A 23,741-nucleotide genomic window follows, 5' to 3' on the forward strand; every position below is an offset into this window, starting at 1 on the left:
GACCCTACCAGGGGCATAAAGCCCCCGACAACATAGCTGCTAGGATCTTCGGGACACAAAAACCCTTCCACCACGATAAGGTGACGGCTCAGGGAGGAGACTTAAGATTTTTACATCTCAAACTCCAGATTTTTTTTAAAAAGTACATTCATAGTATAAAAAATGATCCAACACAGAATTAAACTGAGACGTATTAACATGAACGACATGCGTCATTGTCAACATGCTATCTGACTTTCCAGCAATGTTAAAATGATGACTTTACCATTCAGAGACAGTTTGTTGAAACGTGCCTCTTCCACCATCTCGGTATCTTCTCTCTCACGTTTAGAGTCGGGTTCAAACATAAATGGTTGAATTCAGAAAGCTGCTGCTGTCACGTTAGCTGGTTTCACTAGCAGTTGTTTTTAGCATCAGACATACTGGGCCTGCCCCCCCCTTCCAGCGCTGGACTTCCAGCGATCAATCAACGTGCACCTCATTAACATTATTTAAACTAACATCTGGGTTTATCAAAATCTTGCATGAAATCTCACAAAGAAGTTTGATTATGAATGAAGGATCAGAAAAAGGACTTTTTAAAATGTTTTTTGTTTAAATAAGTTTTTCAACAATTATCTGAAAACAGTGGAGAGGACAGTGGAGACATGAACATTCAAGGTTATGACTTCTTTAAAAGAGCTTTGAAAAGGCCAAACATTTTAACTATAGTCTCTATTGCAGGACAAACCGGTTATTCTGTCTTTCTTTTCTTCTTTCAGACTGATTGCAGATGGTAAAAATGCAGCCAGACAAGGAAATCTTCAGAAAGCTCTGGACCTTTTCAAAGTGGCCTTCAACATCAACCAGAATCAGAAACTAAAGAGCAGAATATGCCATATTGAAGAACTCCTGGCTCAGAATGATGAGGAGGATGAAGATGATGAGTTTGTCAATGTGAATAACAGCGGCTTAATGCTGTTTAGAGAACTGCACGACAAACTGTACGACTATCAGAGAGATGGAGTCTCCTTTCTCTACGGTCTCTACAGAGATGCTCGTAAAGGGGGGATTCTTGCTGACGACATGGGGTTGGGCAAAACCATCCAAGTTATATCCTTTCTCTCTGGCATGTATGACAACGAGCTGATAAAACATACGTTGCTTATAATGCCAACATCCCTCATCACAAACTGGACCAAGGAGTTCGCCAAGTGGACTCCTGGCATGAGGGTGAAGGAGTTTCACGGCACCAGCAAGGCAGAAAGGAGCAGGAATTTAGAGAAAGTTCAGAGAAGAAGTGGCGTCATCATCACCACGTACACCATGCTGATGAACAACTGGCAGCAGTTGTCCTCATACCAGGGCAAGGAGTTCTGCTGGGATTACGTAATCCTGGATGAGGCACACAAAATCAAAAACACGTCGACTAAAACGGCTAAAAGCGCCTACGCCATCCCTTCAAGGAACAGAATCCTGCTGACAGGAACTCCGGTCCAGAACAACCTGAGGGAAATGTGGACTCTGTTTGACTTTGCTTGCCAAGGTGCTCTCCTGGGGACAGCAAAGACTTTCAAAGCAGAGTATGAGAACCCCATCACCCGGGCCAGGGAGAAGGATGCCACCCCAGGAGAAAAGGCTCTTGGGTCACGGATGTCTGAAAACCTCATGACGTTAATAAAGCCCTACTTCCTTCGTAGGACTAAATCAGAAGTGCAGAAAAAGAAGTTGGCAGGCAGAGAGGAACACTCGGATAACAAGGACATTAAGGTCCAGAGTGACCCAGCAGACTCGAGGGCTGTTATGCCCAAGCTGACACGAAAGAACGATCTGATTGTCTGGACTTACCTGAGCAGCATTCAGGAGGACATTTACAGGCAGTTCATTGGCTTGGACCACATCAAAGAGCTGCTCCTGACCACCAGGTCACCTCTTGCTGAATTGAGCATCCTGAAAAAGTTGTGCGACCACCCAAGACTTCTTTCTGCCGGGGCCATAGCAAAGTTAGGCTTGGAGGAAAATGGAACATCAGACTCGCAGAGTGAGACCACCGAGTCCGACACGAACAGCATCGCTAACGTTCCCGATGACGCCTTGATATCAGAGTCAGGAAAACTGGTCTTTCTGCTGGCGCTCCTGGAAAGGCTCAGAGAGGAAGGCCACCGCACACTCGTCTTCGCTCATTACAGGAAGGTACTGGACATCCTCCAGCGTATCCTCGGCAACAGAGGCTTTAAAGTGTTGAGACTGGATGGAACAGTAACACAGATTACTGAGCGAGAGAGGCTCATCTCTCTCTTTCAGAAGGATAAACGTTACTCCGTCTTCCTCCTCACCACTCAGGTCAGTGGTGTGGGCATCACCTTGACGGCTGCAAACAGAGTAGTCATCTACGATCCCAGCTGGAACCCGGCAACAGATGCCCAGGCTGTTGACAGGGCGTACCGCATTGGACAGACTGAAAACGTCATCATCTACCGACTGATCACCTGCGGCACAGTGGAGGAGAAGATCTACAGGACACAGGTCTTCAAAGACTCCCTCATCAGACAGAACACAGGAGACAAGAAGAACCCGTTTCGCTACTTCAGCAGGCAAGAACTGAGGGAACTCTTCACCCTGGAGGACACAAGGTCCTCATCCACACAGCTGCAGCTGCAAGCGATGCACTCCAGACACCGACGGACCGACCCAGAACTGGATGAACACATCGCCCACCTCCACACCATGGACATGTTTGGGATCTCCGATCATGACCTCATGTTCTCCCTGGACGTCAACCATGACGAGGCCCTTGAAAACCAGGAGGAGCACCACTACATCGAGGGGCGGGTCCAAAAGGCTCAGGAACGGATGAAGGCCGAGTCCGAGCTGCAGGTGGGTCAAGGATTAGATGTCAAATGACATTTACTTAGTAGATTTTAAAAAGGACACAATGTGTATTAAAATGATAAATGACTCTGTGTACAATTTCTAATTATGGTTAAATTTGTACAACATATTTGATCTTCCAATTTAGTCATGCGGTCGTACTCGATGAATCACATCTATGTTACAAACAAGTTCAAAACACGTAAGAACAGTTTCACAATTAGATTTTACCGCTTGTCCATGAGACTGTCCCCAACAGGCAGTAAAACATTAAAACAAGTAGGATTTCTTTTGCAAAGCAGAGTGGGCGTGTGACAATGTTCAAGTCCAAATATCTGTTTCCTTCCTTTTTTTTTTTTTTTTTTTTGTTTTTACAAAAAATTACTGCAAATTAATGTCACCAAAGTGTCCTGCCGACAAGATGGACGGATGCATTTACAAGACATCCTTCTGGCTGTGTTGGACCTCAGTATCTATTTATTTGGACTTTCTATGATGAGTTACTTTACTGTTTTCTATTAGTCCACACATATGAAAAAATAAGATATGAAGTCTTGTTATGTTTAGATTTAAAAAGTGGGTCAACTAAATCCTCATAAAACATCAGAGAAAATAAAAGAGGAATAAAAACAGACATATGCAGTATTGAGAAATTACTTCATTTTCTGAATGTGGCAAGAACAAGGATAAAAATAGCTATGAACCTACTGATGTCATACTTTACAAGTGTGCAGGATTATACATTTATCAATAAGCCATGAAAACTCCCAAACCAGGCAAGAAAAACAAAATGGCTTCATATCATTGATGGCAACAAGAACAAATTCAGTATTTAAACACCTTTAACTGTTCCACTTAAAGTTAGCTGTTAGCGGGTTACTGGATGAACGGAAAATGGAATTAATGTACCCCATCAGCAGTTTTCATGCTGTAGTGACACATGAGAACCTACGTCATACAGTGTAAACATGTTTTCTATTTTGTGTCGTATGCAGATGCAGCTTGTACAGAACCGGATGTCAAACACAGAAGCAGCCTGGACGAGACGACCGATGGACAAACACACAACAAAGTCCAATGAAAAGATATCAAAAAATCCAAAACCAGAGCGTGGACATGCCTTAAGTACGACACTTGCTGAAGGGAACTTGGACCAGCCTGGTTCTGGGGAGGAAAACGAGCGGAATCTTATTGATGATTCTGGTTCTGGAGACAAAGACAGCCAGCAGAATCTGTCCGACCAGACTAGTTCTGGAGGGGACATCCACCAGAACCTGAGCATCACACCAGGAGACAACATGGAGAGGCTAAACGGAAGCTCCCACCATGAAATGGACCTGAATCTGGTCCCACCGTCTGAGGACAGAAGACTTTCTGTCCTGCAGCAGTCCAGCGGGAGCTGCAGAACAGAAACCTCTAGAAGGAACTCTGAGCTGGACTCCTTACATGGAGACTTCAACTTACAGCTGGAGGACAGCAGAGAAGATGCTGAGGAGGACAAACAGGAGGACAGAGAGCAGATTCTGATGGACCAGTCTAGTTCTGGAGAGAACATCCAGCAGAACCAGAGTCAGAGTTTTATAGATCTGATTGCTGAGTCGTCCCTTCAGCAGGACGCAGAGTCTGCTGATGTCCCTGCTGGAGGACTGCTGGACAAATCTGAGACGTCTCAGGTTGCTGAGTGTTCAGGACATGAAGACAGTCTGCTTCATGTTACAGCAGGAGACAACATGGAGAGGCTAAACGGAAGCTCCCACCATGAAATGGACCTGAATCTGGTCCCACCGTCTGAGGACAGAAGACTTTCTGTCCTGCAGCAGTCCAGCGGGAGCTGCAGAACAGAAACCTCTAGAAGGAACTCTGAGCTGGACTCCTTACATGGAGACTTCAACTTACAGCTGGAGGACAGCAGAGAAGATGCTGAGGAGGACGCAGAGACTGAGGAAGAGGAGCAGAAGCTGCTGTCTCAGCTTCAGATGAAGAGCAGCTTTGACGTCAGCAAGTCTCTGTCAGAGAGTCTGTGCAGACAAACCATCAACGGCTGGCGGGCCGCAGACACGGACCAGTCCATGAACGAATCCGTGGTGGTCACCAGGAAGAAGAGAGCTGCAGTGATTTATGACAGTGAGGAAGAGGAGGAGGAGGAGGAGCTGAAGAGTCAACTCAACAACTCCTTCCAGGTGCTCGGAGCCTCCACACCTAAATCAGCAGCTTCTGGTTCCCCTCATCAGCGGTCCAGAAGGAGTCTGGGAGCAAATGCTTCTGTGGGCTCCCGCCGATCCATCGTCCTGTCCGTCATGGACGACCTGGAGGAGGAGGAGGAGACGGGGAGCCGCACGGAGACCGAGGAGGAGGAGGAGACGGACATGGGGATAAACGAGGAGGCTGAGGAGGAGGAGGAGGAGACGGACATGGGGATCAACAAGGAGGCTGAGGAGGAGGAGGAGGAGGAGGACATGGGGATCAACAAGGAGGCTGAGGAGGAGGAGGAGGAGACGGACACGGGAAGCAACAAGGAGACCGAGGAGGAGGAGGAGGAGGAGGAGACGGACATGGGGATCAACAAGGAGGCTGAGGAGGAGGAGGAGGAGGAGGACATGGGGATCAACAAGGAGACCGAGGAGGAGGAGGAGGAGGAGGACATGGGGATCAACAAGGAGACCGAGGAGGAGGAGGAGGAGGAGGAGACGGACATGGGGATCAACAAGGAGGCTGAGGAGGAGGAGGAGGAGGAGGACATGGGGATCAACAAGGAGGCTGAGGAGGACAAACAGGAGGACAGAGAGCAGATTCTGATGGACCAGTCTAGTTCTGGAGAGAACATCCAGCAGAACCAGAGTCAGAGTTTTATAGATCTGACTGCTGAGTCGTCCCTTCAGCAGGACGCAGAGTCTGCTGATGTCCCTGCTGGAGGACTGCTGGACAAATCTGAGACGTCTCAGGTTGCTGAGTGTTCAGGACATGAAGACAGTCTGCTTCATGTTACAGCAGGAGACAACATGGAGAGGCTAAACGGACGCTCCCACCATGAAATGGACCTGAATCTGGTCCCACCGTCTGAGGACAGAAGACTTTCTGTCCTGCAGCAGTCCAGCGGGAGCTGCAGAACAGAAACCTCTAGAAGGAACTCTGAGCTGGACTCCTTACATGGAGACTTCAACTTACAGCTGGAGGACAGCAGAGAAGATGCTGAGGAGGACGCAGAGACTGAGGAAGAGGAGCAGAAGCTGCTGTCTCAGCTTCAGATGAAGAGCAGCTTTGACGTCAGCAAGTCTCTGTCTCTCCTCCAGTCTATCATGGAGGACATGGACGACCTGAAGGTCCAGGAGGAAGAAGACGAGCTCAGTGATGGTGATAATTTAGAGATGGAAGGGGAGGAAAAGAGAGAGAAGGACTCCAGAGATATGAAAGACAATCCAACAGGACGCAAAAGGAGAATGACCGGAAAAAGGCCACGAAGGAGAATGATGAAGAGGAGAGGAAGACAAAAGAAGACAAGAGGATCCAAGAGGACAAGCAGAAGGAAACCGTTCAAGTAACAGATTCATTCAAGCTGAGCTGATGTATGTGGTGTTTTTTTTTGCTGTAAAAGAGAGAAGCTTTACTTGAACAAATAGATGAATGAGAGACATGCTTCTACAGCCTTGCTCTCTCTTTATTTGTCTTTTTATTTCATTCTTCCAGACAGTTCCAGAAGTACAAGGGTAGCTTGGAAAAATGGCTTCTGAGTTTTCTGATTTAACAAAATCATCTAAATTAAAACAAGAACAAAGCTCAGCTATTTTTTTTAAATATTGCAATAATTAGTTATGTTCTGAATGTTTGTAGTGATCTGATCTGACTTACGTCTCACCGTGTCCTTCAGCTAAGAACTCTCCCAGTACAGCATGTCAGATAAGCAACAACCATCACGTTGGGACACGCATAAACAAAGAACCAGACATAACTAAGTATCATCAGTTTTATACCTGTCAGGTCTGTTGCATTAGATACACACCTCAACTCAACATTCATACATGCACACACACACACACACACACACACACACACACACACACACACACACACACACACACACACACTTTGTACAGCAGCGTTTGGCCTGCCCACGCCTATGCTACCTTACAGTTGTTTGCATGTTCAGCCATGCAACCAGTCTCTGGGCCCAAGAAGATAAAATGTGATACCATTCAGTGCTGGGGCTGACATAGATGATCTGTCCTCTTCAGCCCAGCGCTGCATTGCTTTATCTGTGACCTGAACTTGGAATAAATTCTTGCTTAATTTGAAGAGATCCTCTCCTGTTTTCTGTTCTCTGGCTTCCAATAAAGAATCAGGGTGTGGCCGGAGGTTCTTTTCCTCCGCACCACGACATGATGCTGAGCTCCCAGAGCTACGGCATGCTGATAAATCGGTGATACCGAGCAAGCATTTAAAGTGGCTATATTATGTACATTTCAGTCTAATTTATTTTAATATGCAAGTCCAGAAGGGCAAGAAATAACCAAACATTTTTCACAAACCTCTTCATTTATTTTGTATTGATCCTCTCAGATTAGCCTCTGCCAGAATCAGGCTCCGCCCCCTGCCTGCCTGCAGGCTGCGCCTGATTGGTCAACTGCTAGGAGTAGTTGTCAGAGCGCGCACATTAGCTGTTTTCCTCGTAAAGACACGGACAGAACTGGTAAACAAACCAGAATAGCTACTCAATAATGTCAACACTAAACAAACAGTCATACATGTTCCGGCCAGAATCGAACCCTGAAAACGAGAGTGAACAACTCAGCAACAAGAAAAGGATAAGCTAATGATGCTATATGCTAACACTTGGTAAAACACTGAATGTCCACACTATTTCCTAACTCCTCATTTAATATATAGTGCTACACTATATAGCAGACTATTTAGTAAATTCATTCTGGTAGCAATTCAGACAGGAAGCTATTTTATTCTTGCCACAGATCACGTGACTACCGGCTGTCACCATGGTAACTGCAGGGCCACCGGGTGTCACTAGAGGCTAGGGCACATATGTCAAAGTCAAGGATTCGGCCCGCGAATGAATTATCTGTGGCCCCCGGGATGATATTTGATTAGTATTAGAACCGGCCCGCAGCTGTAGCCACCCGCTGGTGTTTTGCACGCACCAATACTACATTTCCCACAATGCAACGGTAACCCGCGAACTCACTGCGGCGCAGCAAGCGGACCTCGGCTTCATCATTCATTAGCAGTCAGAGCAGATGTCAACTTTCAGCTACCTCCTCCCCAAAATCTGGCTAAACGGAAGGTGGATGCTGAGAACAGGGGGTTTGAAGCTAGGTGGGAGGCAGAGTACATGTTCACTGAGGTAAATGGCAAACCTGTGTGTCTTCTGTGTGGAGAAAGTTTGGCTGTAATGAAAGAATACAATCTAAGAAGGCACCATGAAACGTCTAAGAAACACACAGAAAGTATTGTTTTGTCTGTGTGCCATATATTTTTGCATTTTATTTTATTGTATTTTATTTATTCATTTATATTTATTTTTCAGTTAATGGACTCAGGGGGAATTGCAGATAAGAGCCATGAGAAAGAACACAACTGATTTGATTTATTCTATATTTTCTCATTTTACTATTTGAAGCAGTAATTGGTAGGATAACAGAGCAGCATAATATTGCATTTTCAGTTTATAATGCATGCAGTTTCATTTATGCATTTATCTTGATATAAGGAACTTATTTTGTTTCTGAAGGAAAATTGCTTTTTTGCTGTTTGCCTGTTGAAAATGTTTTCTCTTTAACTTACTGACAGAGCCATAAGAAAATATTACTTTATTCATTTAATGTACAGGACATGTGATTTTTCTTTGAAGGCAGTTTGTTCTTGTCTGTGTGCCTGCTGAAAAATGTTTTCTCGATTATTCATTTAATCATTAAATAATATACTGTGTTAGGTCTTGGTTCAATAGGCTACGTGCAATCATTTCAATATGTTTTAATAAACATTGAACCAATCCGGCCCTCGGCTTATAGCCAATTTGTTTTTTTGGCCCTCTGTGTATTTGACTTTGACATCCCTGGGCTAGGGAAACAAGACATGGTTAAGCTAGCAGACAAAGTAGCTATGTTTACACCATGTTCATGTCAAGACAGAGATGGTAACCTGTCCAGCTTATTTCCTGTAAGTCTGTTTATGTTTTACTACTGCTGCTAAGCTGATTTAAGTTTCTACGTTATGTATTAGGTATTTCTATGGTGAAATTGGATAAGTTTACGTTCATACTGTTGTAATGTTACAGGGCTTCCTCATCGTTGTCATTAAAGTGGTCTGACATTGAGGAGTGTGTTTCTTCAGTAACCGCCACAGTGTTCCAAATCCAATCTAAACCCCTGTAAAAATATATTATTTTCCTATGTTGTATTTTATTCTTTGTTGCATATTTATTCATCAAGGATAAAAAATTAAATATCTATATATTTTCTTATAACTTGCTTTGACAATTATTCTTTGAGCTCGTAATAATAATAGGACCCCTTTAGGCATGTATTATTGACATTGCCTTCCTGGTGGCTGCAGCAGTGTGACAGTGTGGCTTAGTGACGTGGCGGTCTTTTGTTAGACACAACTTAAAATACATAAGACTTGCTGCCATGCCTTTGTCCACTCAGGCTTACAACATCCAAACTGTCTCTATTCATGTTGTGTATATTGATGTATTTTTTCTTATATAAAAATGATAAAAACAATTTGAGTGTTTTTTTTTTTTTTTATTATTGTTGTGAGCATTTGTCTGCACATCATGAAGTGATGAAAACAGCTGTTTCATCACAACCGTAGTTGGTGTCCTTACATAAATGACACTCGTTAATGACATCAGAGTTGTGTTGATTGGTTAACTGGCTCTGTTCATTGGTTTAAACAGCAGATATCAACTTTAGTCTTTATGTATTCCTGAACTAAATCATCTGAGAGTGTGGTATTTAACCATTGTTTATCAACACATGAGCCAGCATATTTCTGGTTCCAGTATCTGGTACCAGCTGTGGACTGAGGGTTGTATACCTTTGGGTCAGATTCAAGCAGCAACCTCTGGCAGTGAATGGTGAAGCCAATGTGAAGTTGAAGTGCTAAAAACTGCCGTTCCCCCCTCATCGACTAGGGGCTCTAAATACACATAGACTCACATGTTAAAAAGACCAACTTAAAAGCAGAAATAAACATGTTTACAGCCTTGTACAAAAGTTTTTTTTTATGTTTAATAGGTCAGGTTTACCTTCATGACAACTGTTGAGGGAGTGAACTTTTTTTCTAACTCCCCTGTTTGGAAGTAATTTAATCTCAAAATTTGGCAAATTTGGGCAAGTTCTTTTAATTGATATGTACTGGATTTCCTGCCTCAAGTAAGAAAAATGCAGAACAACCGCGTTTTTTTAACCGGTTAACATGACTTAGCTTTCGCCCAGTTACCTTTGTTAGCTGGTTAGCTCCGGTTAGCTCTTCACTACAGACAGCTCGGAGTTCGCTCAGTCATGTCAATCATCCACTATGACCATTTGCAATTTGAAGTAGATTTTGGTTTTCATTTGGTTTCTTGAGGTGTGTGGGTGGACCTCAGTATTTCTAAAACCTTGGCTATTAATATAGAATTTAAAAAGATTGTGACTAATTGTCTGGAGAGCAAATGTCATCAACCAAAACATCTCCAGTGAGAATTGTGGGTTTTCATTGTTGGAATAACGCTTGAATCACTGAAATTATTTACCTTTTTGGGTGGTATTAATTCAAAATGTTCCCACACTTGCCGCCTCTTGCATAGCAAAGACCGTCCCTGCCAACAGGCTATCAACTTACCTGCAAGCAGGACAGCAAGAGAGAAATGGGTGAAATGCAGGTGTAGCTGGCACTGGAGCCAGGTGAAACCAACCAATAGAAACTCTTCTTTTTCAACTTGTAACCAAATGTTTTTAACTGTAAAGAGAAGATGACTTATTTTTTATGTACAATGGTTGTAATTTTTGACTAACAAACATTAGTTTTGATTGAAGAAAACAGTATTTTTCATTGAAAAAATGAGTTTTGATTGAAGTTGGAGAAGTATTCTTTCTCAAATATACTTTTTTTAATTGGAAACTAATTTGTTTCTATTGCTACAAAAAAAAAAAAAAATTTTGTAGCATGACACCTGTCCACACAACACACACAGGTGTGTTGTGTGTGTGTGTGTGTGTGACTCCCTTCAGGTTACACATTCAGCTCACACTCCTCTCCATGCACACACACAATTACAGGAACTGCACAATAAAACACATAATCACAAATACACACTTGTTTCATGCCATGTATGTTTCACTACAAACACACAATCCTCATCCTCATCTTCATCATCCTCATCTTCAACACATGTAAGTCACACCCACCCTGCTGCTTCTGGTTCTCACGCCGCACCACCTGCCTGCTGGTCCTTTAGCAGTTCATGTCGTGTCTCTATGATTATCTTGATGCTGGAAACACGGTGCAACACACTTGCTCTCATGTGAATTTATTGATTTATTTATTGATGACAGTGAAGATGTTCTCTAAATGAAACTACACATTAAAAAGATAAAAACATTTACTTTTATTCCATATCCATTCTTTCTAGGAGTAGTGGCCACAGGTTTGCTTTTACTGGGAGCACTGGGAGCATCGGGCTATGTAAATGTGATCAGGTATTCTGGGTATGCCTGGATGTCGTTGAAGACGACAAACATGGTTGGGCTATTGATGTTATCCGTGACGCTGTCGTACAGGTCTGCAGCATTCCCAGATTTGGAGGGGGGCGTTATCATGCCAGCACTTCCCTGCGTGTAGTCTCCAACTAGAACCCGGGCCTGGTACATGTGCTTGTGTCCGTTTGTGTCGGGTCGGGCGTAGCCCTGCGCTGAATATGTGGGGTTCACAGCGAAGTAGCTCCCCTTGCCGTACATGGCACCTGCAGAAGGAGGAGACAGATTAAACTAGCTGAACCCCGCCATGAAGATCTTGGACCATCCCGTCTTCACAGACATGAACGGAAGCACTGAAGAGGAAGGCTTCCACTGAGCACTGATTGGACTTTAAACTGGTCAATATGGATCTCAAATCATATCTATGGATATTATTGCAAAATGTGAAACTGTACAGATAATGTGGTATATTGCACGTGTGTGTGTGTGTGTGGTTACCATGCTGTCCTGCATAACTGCGGTTGAAGCCTTTGTTATTGATGAGATCGATGGAGTTGGCGCCGGTTCCGTGGAACAGCAGCTTTTCATTGTTCGTGTGCTGGTTCTTCTTCTCCAGCTGCTTCTTCAGCAGCTGGTAGCTCTGCCACAGAGTCGTGTTTTGGACTCGTTCAATCTGACAGAAGAGGAGGAACACAGTATGTTCATGTTTCTGCAGTTACACAGTGAACTGTGTCCCGATGACCACGTCTTTCATTTAGATTAGATTAGATTAAATTGCGCCGTCTGATGGCAGCAAATTGTAGTAGCTCTGAAAGTCAAAGTCTTCTCACATAGATATTAGCTCAAATTAGGTATTTTTTCTGAGGATTTCATGCCGGTTTGGAGGATGTGCTGGAAGGGAGATTTTTCTGTATATTTTTGGCTCTTTCAAGACTTGTTATGATGGGTCTCCATGGCAACCAAAGACTTGTTTACAATCGGGATCAACTGATTAACCTCTCCCAAATCAGGATTATCAGCGAAACAACACATCAAATCCCGATGGAGTTGAAAAGAAAGAGAAGAGGATGCAGAGCGGGAGCAAGGCAGAGGAGAAAGTGATGGAGATTTAAACCATTTCTACCAACCATCCTAATGGGTAATGTGAGATCGCTAGCTAACAAAACGGACGAGTGACACAACACAGTGATGAAACAACAAAGTGTGTTCAGTGAGAGGCTTCTTCAGGTCCGATGTAAGACTGAAAGATACAGAAGATCATTCCTGCCAGCAGCCATCAGCCTCCGGAACAAGACCTCCTCTAATTAATTATTTACTAGAATATTGAATTTCCCTTTGGGGATTAATAAAGTATTTTTCATTTCATTTCATTTGCTGCCTTCTTATCAGACACTCAAGAACACGTCTCCAGGATCCTCGAAGGACCTGCTGAGGTCCTGGTTCTGGGGAGGATCCGTCCCTCCGTCTGACCTGCTGAGGTCCTGGTTCTGGGGAGGATCCGTCCCTCCGTCTGACCTGCTGAGGTCCAGTTCTGGGGAGGATCCATCCCTCTGTCTGACCTGCTGAGGTCCTGGTTCTGAGGAGGATCCGTCCCTCCGTCTGACCTGCTGAGGTCCAGTTCTGGGGAGGATCCGTCCCTCCGTCTGACCTGCTGAGGTCCTGGTTCTGGGGAGGATCCGTCCCTCCGTCTGACCTGCTGAGGTCCAGTTCTGGGGAGGATCCGTCCCTCCGTCTGACCTGCTGAGGTCCTGGTTCTGAGGAGGATCCGTCCCTCCGTCTGACCTGCTGAGGTCCAGTTCTGAGGAGGATCCGTCCCTCCGTCTGACCTGCTGAGGTCCAGTTCTGGGGAGGATCCGTCCCTCCGTCTGACCTGCTGAGGTCCAGTTCTGGGGAGGATCCGTCCCTCCGTCTGACCTGCTGAGGTCCAGTTCTGGGGAGGATCCGTCCCTCCGTCTGACCTGCTGAGGTCCAGTTCTGGGGAGGATCCGTCCCTCCGTCTGACCTGCTGAGGTCCAGTTCTGGGGAGGATCCGTCCCTCCGTCTGACCTGCTGAGGTCCTGGTTCTGAGGAGGATCCATCCCTCCGTCTGACCTGCTGAGGTCCAGTTCTGAGGAGGATCCGTCCCTCCGTCTGACCTGCTGAGGTCCTGGTTCTGAGGAGGATCCGTCCCTCCGTCTGACCTGCTGAGGTCCAGTTCTGGGGAGGATCCGTCCCTCTTTAGATCGGGTTGGGAAGGGTTCTGATTGGACAGAGGGTTAGAAATAAACTACTAGAAATAAACAAGGTTCGCTTCCTGCTTGTTGTCTTTCCAGAACATGAAAAACTACGTAATAAGAAGTGGTTTTGCTGTTATTTTGATGATAATTTTGAAGCAGCCGCTCGACAAAAGCAAACTTCTCTTTGTTCAGCAGCTGAGGAGGAAGATGGACTGAACACGCGGGGCAAAACAATGTGCGGAATTGTGCGTCATCGGGACAGAACAACGTAAGGAGCATGTGCAGAACAATCAGAATAAACTTGGCGCAGAACGAAGGAGCAGAAGTTCAGGTTGAAAAAACGGATAAACCAGCCACTTAATTGGGAGCTAAGTTTAATTCTGATAGACTTTTGCATGAGGAACTAAGTGTTTACATGGTCATTTTTCACCAGTTTAAAGCGGATTTCACTCTATTCGGAATTAAACGGGAATTAAAACTCCCATGTAAACGTGTGTAAAGTTTCTTTGTTGCTGTTTAAAGAGTTTCATGTGTCAGAAAGTCGTGAAAGTGTTTCGGACAAAGAAGTCTTTCATGTATTTTTTTCTGAAACGTGAAGTTGTGTGTTTCTGCATTGTGTTTTGGTTTTGTACATGTAAACATGATTTCTATGACGTAAATGTGCATCGCAACAATGCAAAGGCGTTTCTCTCCATTTCATATTGTTTTGCACTTGTCAGCCACCGTACATGTGGGTGGAAACAAGAAAACCGTGGAAGACCTTCAGAAATCTGGAGACCACTAGGTTGTGTGCTGTGAAGAGAAATGTTAAGAAGTGAGGATTGGCCCATCATCACAGAACTTCTGCTCCGGTTACAGTTCAAGCTGCTTATTTATAAGAGAATCAACATACACGGATGATGTTCGCAGCAAGTCCGGTCTTCGTAAGCTCCGTCTGCACGTCAGCGTACTCGTTAGATCCCACCGTCAGCGGAAACAGCTTCACAATGTCGCCCTTCATGTCATCCCAGTGTGCAGGCAGAAGACTGTTGATTGCTACAGCTAACGCACAACAAAAACCAAGATTCAGATGTTTCTACAGAGGATCAACGTCAGATCTCCTGCATGCTCTCCATCCAGTGGACTACCGGCAAACCATTGACACGTTTACAGCTTGTTGATCTGACGTTTCTCAGACACGTTACATGTGAGTTACAGGTCACATGACCAAACTGATTCCAACATCCTGTTATAAAGGTTTAAACGTCCAAAAAGCAAACGTTTGCCGGCAGCTAGAGAACCGGGGCTGAAAGAGGACCATTCACTCACCTTTCAGGTCCTTTCTGAGCAGCTCCATACGGTTGGAACTGCGTGGAGAAACGGCGGTTCTGAGCTTCGGGTCAGCCGTGTACATGTCACGGCTGATTTTGATTTTCACACTTTGGTTGCCCTCTAGAGCTTCTTCAAGTTTGAGGTTGGTGTAAATGTCAAATGGCACCATTGCTCCACTTTGGTCCTGATACTGCCACTCCACCAATCCGCTCACCAGCAAGGCTTTACTCCGCTCGTTCTCCGTCCTCTCCACCTTCCGGATGATGGCGCTGCAGGTCACCCAGAACAAAGACAAAGTCAGTACATTCAGGACTCCACACTGGATCACTTAAACACCGGACGTCCACCAGCGTTACTTTCAGCTCGGCCTGCGGGAGCCTTGAATGAAGAAGATGTTAAAATTTTCACCCTGTTCAGACGCCTGACAACAACCGAATTTATCCCAGAATAAATTCCAGCTCGGCTCAATGGGAAAAATCTGATCAGAAAAGATCTCTTATGACATCATACAACCCAACTTAAATATGGTAACAATGATTGTGTCTAAATGAGTTGGAATTTAATAAAAAGTTACATTTGGCAAAAGAGCATTTTAATGCTCCTTTGGTCATTAGTGATACTTTCTGTATAAGGAATCACCAATCCTGGTCCTGGAGGGCCCGTGGCCTGCAGGTTTTCCATATGACACTGCCGGAAAACTGCTCCAGACTCCTGGAAGCTCTGCACATGTCTGCTACACACACATTTGAGTCAGGTGTGTTGCAGCAGGGACACTTGGAAAACCTGGCATCGGCCCTTGATGACCGGGATTGGCTGCGTGAAGTGACGGGTCGGGACGTGATTGGCTGTTCTGCTGGCGGCTGATACAAGGAGCTGATGGGGGCTCAGAGAGACGGAGCGATGTAGATGTATAGCAGTGAGCTGCCACTTGTTTGGGTTTTCTCCTGCTCATGTTCGTTAGGGAGGTACAGACCTGTTCTTGTTTTCTCGTTTATTCTGAAGAGGTAAGTTTATTACAGGGTTTTGCTTATTTTGGCTGTTGCTCACTTAAAAGCTGCTTGAAATGTATTACTACTAATCTGGTTTTAAATCAGTTGTTTCTTGTTACATTATTATGTGCTGTGAATAAAAACATGATTTTTTGTGTAAACCTCCCCCTGCGAGCCAGTTTGAGTCAATGTGAAGGATGGTGTTTCATGTTGCGTTCAGGAACCCTTAGACTGGGCGTAAATACAAAACACGGCGTTCGCCAATTATAGTTGACTTCTAGGATTTATAAAAACACAACTTGGCAGTAAAATGTCTGACTCCACGCCAACTTTGACTCCAACTGTTCCCGACCTCCAACTGTCCCCCGACCTCCAACTGTTCCCAGCCTCCAACTGTCCCCGACCTCCAACTGTCCCCGACCTCCAGCCGTTCCCTACTTCCAACCGTTCCCGACCTCCAACTGTCCCCCGACCTCCAACTGTTCCCAGCCTCCAACTGTCCCCGACCTCCAACTGTCCCCGACCTCCAGCCGTTCCCTACTTCCAACCGTTCCCGACCTCCAACTGTCCCCCGGCCTCCAACTGTCCCCGACCTCCAACTGTCCCCGACCTCCAACTGTTCCCGACCTCCAACTGTCCCCGACCTCCAACCGTTCCCGACCTCCAACTGTCCCCGACCTCCAACCGTTCCCCACTTCCAACTGTCCCCAACCTCCAACCGACCCCGACCTCCAACCGTTCCCTACTTCCAACTGTCCCCGACCTCCAACCGACCCTGACCTCCAACTGTTCCCTACTTCCAACTGTCCCCGACCTCCAACTGTTCCCTACTTCCAACCGTTCCTGACCTCCAACTGTCCCCGACCTCCAACCGACCCCGACCGCCAACTGTACCCTACTTCCAACCGTTCCTGACCTCCAACTGTCCCCGACCTCCAACCGACCCCCAACTGTTCCCTACTTCCAACTGTCCCCGACTTCCAACTGTTCCCTACTTCCAACAGTCCCCAAGCTCCAACCGTTCCCTACTTCCAACCGTTCCCGACCTCCAAGCGTCCCCGACCTCCAAGCGTCCCCGACCTCCAAGCGTCCCCGACCTCCAACTGTCACCAACCTCCAACCGTTCCCTACTTCCAACTGTCCAAAACCTCCAACCGCCCCCCAACTGTTCCCTACTTCCAACTGTCCCCGACCTCCAACTGTTCCCTACTTCCAACAGTCCCCAAGCTCCAACCGTTCCTTACTTCCAACCGTTCCCGACCTCCAAGCGTCCCCGACCTCCAACCGTTCCTGACCTCCAACCGTTCCCTACTTCCAACCATTCCTGACCTCCAACTGTCCCCGACCTCCAACCGACCCCGACCTCCAACCGTTCCCTACTACCAACCGTTCCCGACCTCCGACTGTCCCCCGACCTCCAACTGTTCCCGACCTCCAACCGTTCCCTACTACCAACCGTTCCCGACCTCCGACTGTCCCCCGACCTCCAACTGTCCCCGACCTCCAACCGTTCCCTACTTCCAACTGTCCAAAACCTCCAACCGCCCCGAACCTCCAAGCGTCCCCGACCTCCAACCGTTCCTGACCTCCAACCGTTCCCTACTTCCAACTGTCCCCGACCTCCAACCGACCCCGACCTCCAACTGTCACCGACCTCCAACCGTTCCCTACTTCCAACTGTCCAAAACCTCCAACCGCCCCGAACCTCCAAGCGTCCCCGACCTCCAACCGTTCCTGACCTCCAACCGTTCCCTACTTCCAACTGTCCCCGACCTCCAACCGACCCCGACCTCCAACCGTCCCCGACCTCCAACCGTTCCTGACCTCCAACCGTTCCCTCCTTCCAACCGTTCCGGACCTCCAACTGTCCCCAACCTCCAACTGTTCCCTACTTCCAACCGTTCCTGACCTCCAACTGTCCCCCACCTCCAACAGACCCCAACCTCCAACCGTCCCCGACCTCCAACCGTTCCCTCCTTCCAACCGTTCCGGACCTCCAACTGTCCCCAACCTCCAACTGTTCCCTACTTCCAACCGTTCCTGACCTCCAACTGTCCCCGACCTCCAACAGACCCCGACTGCCAACCGTACCCTACTTCCAACCGTTCCTGACCTCCAACTGTCCCCAACCTCCAACTGTTCCCTACTTCCAACCGTTCCTGACCTCCAACTGTCCCCGACCTCCAACCGACCCCGACCGCCAACTGTTCCCTACTTCCAACCGACTCCGACCTCCAACTGTTCCCTACTTCCAACCGTTCCTGACCTCCAACTGTCCCCGACCTCCAACCGACCCCGACCTCCAACTGTTCCCTACTTCCCACCGTTCCTGACCTCCAACTGTCCCAAACTTCCAACTGACCCCCGACCTCCAACCGTTACCTACTTCCAACTGTCCAAAACCTCCAACCGCCCCAACCTCCAAGAGTCCCCGACCTCCAACCGTTCCCTACCGCCAATCGTACCCTACTTCCAACCGTTCCTGACCTCCAACCGACCCCGACCTCCAACTGTTCCCTACTTCCAACTGTTCCTGACCTCCAACTGTCCCCGACCTCCAACCGACCCCGATCTCCAACCGTTCCCTACTTCCAACCGTTCCTGACCTCCAACTGTCCCAAACCTCCAACTGTCCCCGACCTCCAACCGTTCCCTACTTCCAACTGTCCAAAACCTCCAACCGCCCCGAACCTCCAAGCGTCCCCGACCTCCAACCGTTCCTGACCTCCAACCGTTCCCTACTTCCAACTGTCCCCGACCTCCAACCGACCCCGACCTCCAACTGTCACCGACCTCCAACCGTTCCCTACTTCCAACTGTCCAAAACCTCCAACCGCCCCGAACCTCCAAGCGTCCCCGACCTCCAACCGTTCCTGACCTCCAACCGTTCCCGACCTCCAACCGACCCCGACCTCCAACCGACCCCGACCTCCAACCGTCCCCGACCTCCAACCGTTCCTGACCTCCAACCGTTCCCTCCTTCCAACCGTTCCGGACCTCCAACTGTCCCCAACCTCCAACTGTTCCCTACTTCCAACCGTTCCTGACCTCCAACTGTCCCCCACCTCCAACAGACCCCAACCTCCAACCGTCCCCGACCTCCAACCGTTCCCTCCTTCCAACCGTTCCGGACCTCCAACTGTCCCCAACCTCCAACTGTTCCCTACTTCCAACCGTTCCTGACCTCCAACTGTCCCCGACCTCCAACAGACCCCGACTGCCAACCGTACCCTACTTCCAACCGTTCCTGACCTCCAACTGTTCCCTACTTCCAACCGTTCCTGACCTCCAACTGTCCCCGACCTCCAACCGACCCCGACCGCCAACTGTTCCCTACTTCCAACCGACTCCGACCTCCAACTGTTCCCTACTTCCAACCGTTCCTGACCTCCAACTGTCCCCGACCTCCAACCGACCCCGACCTCCAACTGTTCCCTACTTCCCACCGTTCCTGACCTCCAACTGTCCCAAACTTCCAACTGACCCCCGACCTCCAACCGTTACCTACTTCCAACTGTCCAAAACCTCCAACCGCCCCAACCTCCAAGAGTCCCCGACCTCCAACCGTTCCCTACCGCCAATCGTACCCTACTTCCAACCGTTCCTGACCTCCAACCGACCCCGACCTCCAACTGTTCCCTACTTCCAACTGTTCCTGACCTCCAACTGTCCCCGACCTCCAACCGACCCCGATCTCCAACCGTTCCCTACTTCCAACCGTTCCTGACCTCCAACTGTCCCAAACCTCCAACTGTCCCCGACCTCCAACCGTTCCCGACCTCCAACCGACCCCTGACCTCCAACCGTTCCCTACTTCCAACTGTCCAAAACCTCCAACCGTTCCTGACCTCCAACTGTCCCCGACCTCCAACCGACCCCGACCTCCAACTGCTCCCTACTTCTAACCGTTCCTGACCTCCAACTGTCCCAAACCTCCAACTGTCCCCGACCTCCAACCGTTCCCGACTTCCAACTGTCCCAAACCTCCAACTGTCCCCGACCTCCAACCGTTCCCGACTTCCAACTGTCCCAAACCTCCAACTGTCCCCGACCTCCAACCGTTCCCGACTTCCAACTGTCCCAAACCTCCAACTGTCCCCGACGTCCGACCATTTCCTACTTCCAACTGTCCCAAACCTCCAACTGTCCCCGACGTCCGACCATTTCCTACTTCCAACTGTCCCAAACCTCCAACTGTCCCCGACCTCCGACCATTTCCTACTTCCAACTGTCCCAAACCTCCAACTGTCCCCGACCTCCAACTGTCCCCGACCTCCAACTGTCCCCGACCTCCAACCGACCCCGACCTCCAACTGCTCCCTACTTCCAACCGTTCCTGACCTCCAACTGTCCCAAACCTCCAACTGTCCCCGACCTCCAACCGTTCCCGACTTCCAACTGTCCCAAACCTCCAACTGTCCCCGACCTCCAACTGTTCCTGACCTCCAACCATCATGCTGGAACCAAACTGCTGCTTTACATTGAGAAGTGACGCAACACAAAAAGACAATTCTGATTTATTTTCCCGAGTTTTTCTTATAGTATAATTGCAGGGTGGTCTTTATTCCTCCCCGTCTCCTGCACCTCCTCCTTGATGGTAATTTTTGTGTTCCTCTGCAAGGACATGGCTGCTGGGGGGCACAAGGTGGAATCACCACCCCCCCTCTCAAACCACATCTGCAGTACTGCAAACCCAGCTGGGACACACAGTAACTCCAGTGTGTTCCCAGTAAAAAAAAAAATGGAGTCAGAGTGTGTGTGTCTTCATTTTATAAAGTGAAACAGGAATAAAGCACCTGCAGCATCATCCAGCGTCTCTGTGGACTTTCCCCACCAGCTTCTGATCTGTGGGAGTGGGCAGCAGCCCCCCCTTCCTCCTCCTGTGGACGGCCATGTGCTTTCTGCTCCATTTAAATCTCTGACAACTTTACTGTCCTTTCTGGAAGAGTCTGGGGGTCTGAAGAGACACCTGCCGACGCTCCTCTGCCTTCCTGGCGGTGCTGATGTCCACCCCGCCTCCACTACATCACATAGTTTTACATTTTACTACCTGCTAGAATTTCTTCCTCACATTCCAGAAAATTCCTCTTTTTCCTGCTGAGCATCATGGAAATGAGATCATTAATATTTATCAGAGTGGTCACCTGACCTTTTATAGCCAGCATATGGGCGTGACCAGATGTTCCCTCATGTTCTCCAAACTTACTGTAGATCCTGGTTTCTGAAGTGAAACAGGCGTGGGACGTGCGTGCGCACTGCTTTATAAATCGGGACGTTTTTTGCGCCACATTTCCTGTTTTCTGTACGTACGCCACCTGTAGTCATAGTTGCTACGCACCGTTGATAAATGAGGCTCCAGGTGTGGAGCATCACTTGAACTACGGGGTTACAGATGGCGGACTGACTATTCCACCTGTGGACATCGTCCCTTCACTTTCCAACTGAATGCAGCGGTCTGTGGACGTCCTCAAACAGATGTAGTGAGAAAGACGTGTTTTTCAGTTTCTACCAAATCAACAGGTTGACTAAACTTTGGACAAAGTTGTGTTTTTAACCGAACTGTGCTGGATGGGGACTGTCGTCATCACATGACTGTTTGCTGACCTGACGGCCTCTGCTGCGGTGTGCACGTCTCTGGTCAGACCCTCCAGGTGGATCCTGGGCTCCTGGTTTGTATTCCCTCTGTCCAGACGGATGCCCACTGTGAGTTTCCTCTGCAGGCTCTTCAGCTCCTCGACGTCAGCCTGAGACAGCTGATTAATGTACTTGTCACTTATGGTTTTCTCCATCTGCTCGTACACAATCAGTTCCTTGATCCTCCTCTTAGCTGAATTCACAGCCTGCAGTGCAAAGAAATGACCACATATTTTACTTCTGCAACACACAACTCATTATTATCACCACTGAGAGAACGCAGATCTACGTTCTCTTTCTACAGATCTGTGTTATTAGCAGGATAAAGTTGGAGGTAGATTCTGAATGTAGTGCAGGATCCCAGGAGGCAATGAGCTCAGGTCGTTTCTGTCCTCCATGTAAATAAAACTCCAGATGCTGATTTTCTACATTCGACTCCAGAAAATTCTATTTGAACCAGAGACTCAGAACAAAGTGAAATAAGTTCATCCTGACCTGTTGGTTGTCGGCACAGAGCTCAAACACGGCGGGCTCAAACTCTTCCCGCTCCAGAACCAAGTCTTCACTGCTGGGCCGCTCCGACCCAAATCCAAAGAATGAGGTGAAGCTTTCTGAGACGGAACAAAACAACGATGCCAACAGTCACACAGCAACAGAAGTCATGTTGAACTACAGCAGCACCTGAACCATCACTGCAAAATACTCATTAGTAGCAAAGACACAGGAATGTCCAGTATTTTATATCTCACACACATCACAGGGGAGTCCAGCTCCAGGTTTACCATGAACCCCTGCTCCAATTCAACTCTAACTAATTACTCAGTGAAGAACTTCGTAAGCTGGATCCATTTGATGTGAGCCAGGTGTGTTGGAGCAGGGAAACATGGAGAACCTGTAGGACGGTGGCCTCTGACAGCTGACTGCTGGTGCAGACCAGCATGGTAGACTTTCAGAGGAAGGTGCTTCACTGTTGTTCATCAGTGTGTGGAGACGGTGGAGGACTTTTCTAGAGCCGGATCAAGGTGGACCGGATCTGGACTGCAAACATGGACTGAGCGAATGAAGAAGGTCCAGCAGAGACTGCACTTCCTGAAGATGCTCAGGAAGACATCACCCAGACGGTGTCATTCTACAGGTGTCGTTCTACAGGTGCACGTTGGTGTGTGTGTGTGTGTGTGTGTGTGGTACACCAGCTGCAATGCAAGGGTCACAGAAGACCACTGGCTGCCCTCTCCTCATACTGGAACCCCTGCATTGTTCCTGCAGCCTCTAGAATGCTGGCCAAGTAGTCCGGACTCCCCTCAGCTGGGTCCGATTGACCCTTTACGGTCTGGCAGGCGGACCAGATCGACCACAAACCAGTTAAGGGACTTCTGTCACCAGCAGCAGTATGAGAGCTGGACATCAGCTGACCTGGTTTCCACCCTGTTTGTCCTCGTAGTGGATGTAGCGTGTTATTAAATACTACACGAGATATACACCAAATACTACACTAAATACTGCACTGAATACTACACCGAATACTGCACTGAATACTACACAAATACTACACTAGCGATACACCAAATACTGCACTAAATGCTGCGCTAAATACTACACTAAATACTACATAAATACTGCACTAAATACTACAGTAAATACTGTACTAAATACTGCACTAAATACTACACTCAATACTACACTAAATACTACACTAAATACTGCACTAAATACTACACTAAATACTGCTCTAAATACTACACTAAATACTGCACAAAATACTGCACTAAATACTGCACTAAATACTACATCAAATACTGCACTAAATACTACACTAAATACTGCACTAAATACTGCACTAAATACTACACTAAATACTGCACAAAATACTGCACTAAATACTGCACTAAATACTACATCAAATACTGCACTAAATACTACACTAAATATTGCACTAAATACTACACTAAATACTACACTAAATACTGCACTAAATACTACATAAATACTGCACTAAATACTGCACTAAATACTACACCAAATACTGCACTGAATACTACACTAAATACTAC

The 23,741-nt window shown here is 47.5% G+C and overlaps 2 protein-coding genes across 3 annotated transcripts in view; one reads left to right on the top strand and one right to left on the bottom strand.

The window, feature by feature from the left end:
• Positions 1–777: 777 nt before the first annotated feature.
• On the top strand, positions 778–6,389 carry LOC306764576 (uncharacterized protein; the record flags this gene model as incomplete). Its single annotated transcript, XM_079251750.1, has 2 exons — positions 778–2,856; positions 3,846–6,389. The coding sequence occupies exons 1-2, from the start codon at positions 955–957 to the stop codon at positions 6,387–6,389; spliced, it is 4,446 nt and encodes a 1,481-aa protein (XP_079107876.1). The 5' UTR covers positions 778–954.
• A 4,978-nt stretch (positions 6,390–11,367) lies between these two features.
• Positions 11,368–23,741, bottom strand: part of LOC306764226 (protein mono-ADP-ribosyltransferase PARP14-like) — a 53,118-nt gene continuing 40,744 nt past the window's right edge. For both annotated transcript variants that reach the window (XM_079251302.1, XM_079251301.1), the window contains 6 exons: positions 22,186–22,301; positions 21,661–21,896; positions 15,065–15,336; positions 14,649–14,797; positions 12,039–12,213; positions 11,368–11,806 (listed from right to left, as the gene is read on the bottom strand). In XM_079251302.1, coding sequence (XP_079107428.1) covers positions 11,526–11,806; positions 12,039–12,213; positions 14,649–14,797; positions 15,065–15,336; positions 21,661–21,896; positions 22,186–22,301 — 1,229 coding nt within the window. In that variant the 3' untranslated portion in view covers positions 11,368–11,525. The remainder of the gene's footprint in view (positions 11,807–12,038; positions 12,214–14,648; positions 14,798–15,064; positions 15,337–21,660; positions 21,897–22,185; positions 22,302–23,741) is intronic.

Source organism: Telmatherina bonti (genome assembly GCF_933228915.1).
Source record: "Telmatherina bonti genome assembly, chromosome: 13".
NCBI lineage: Eukaryota > Metazoa > Chordata > Actinopteri > Atheriniformes > Telmatherinidae > Telmatherina > Telmatherina bonti.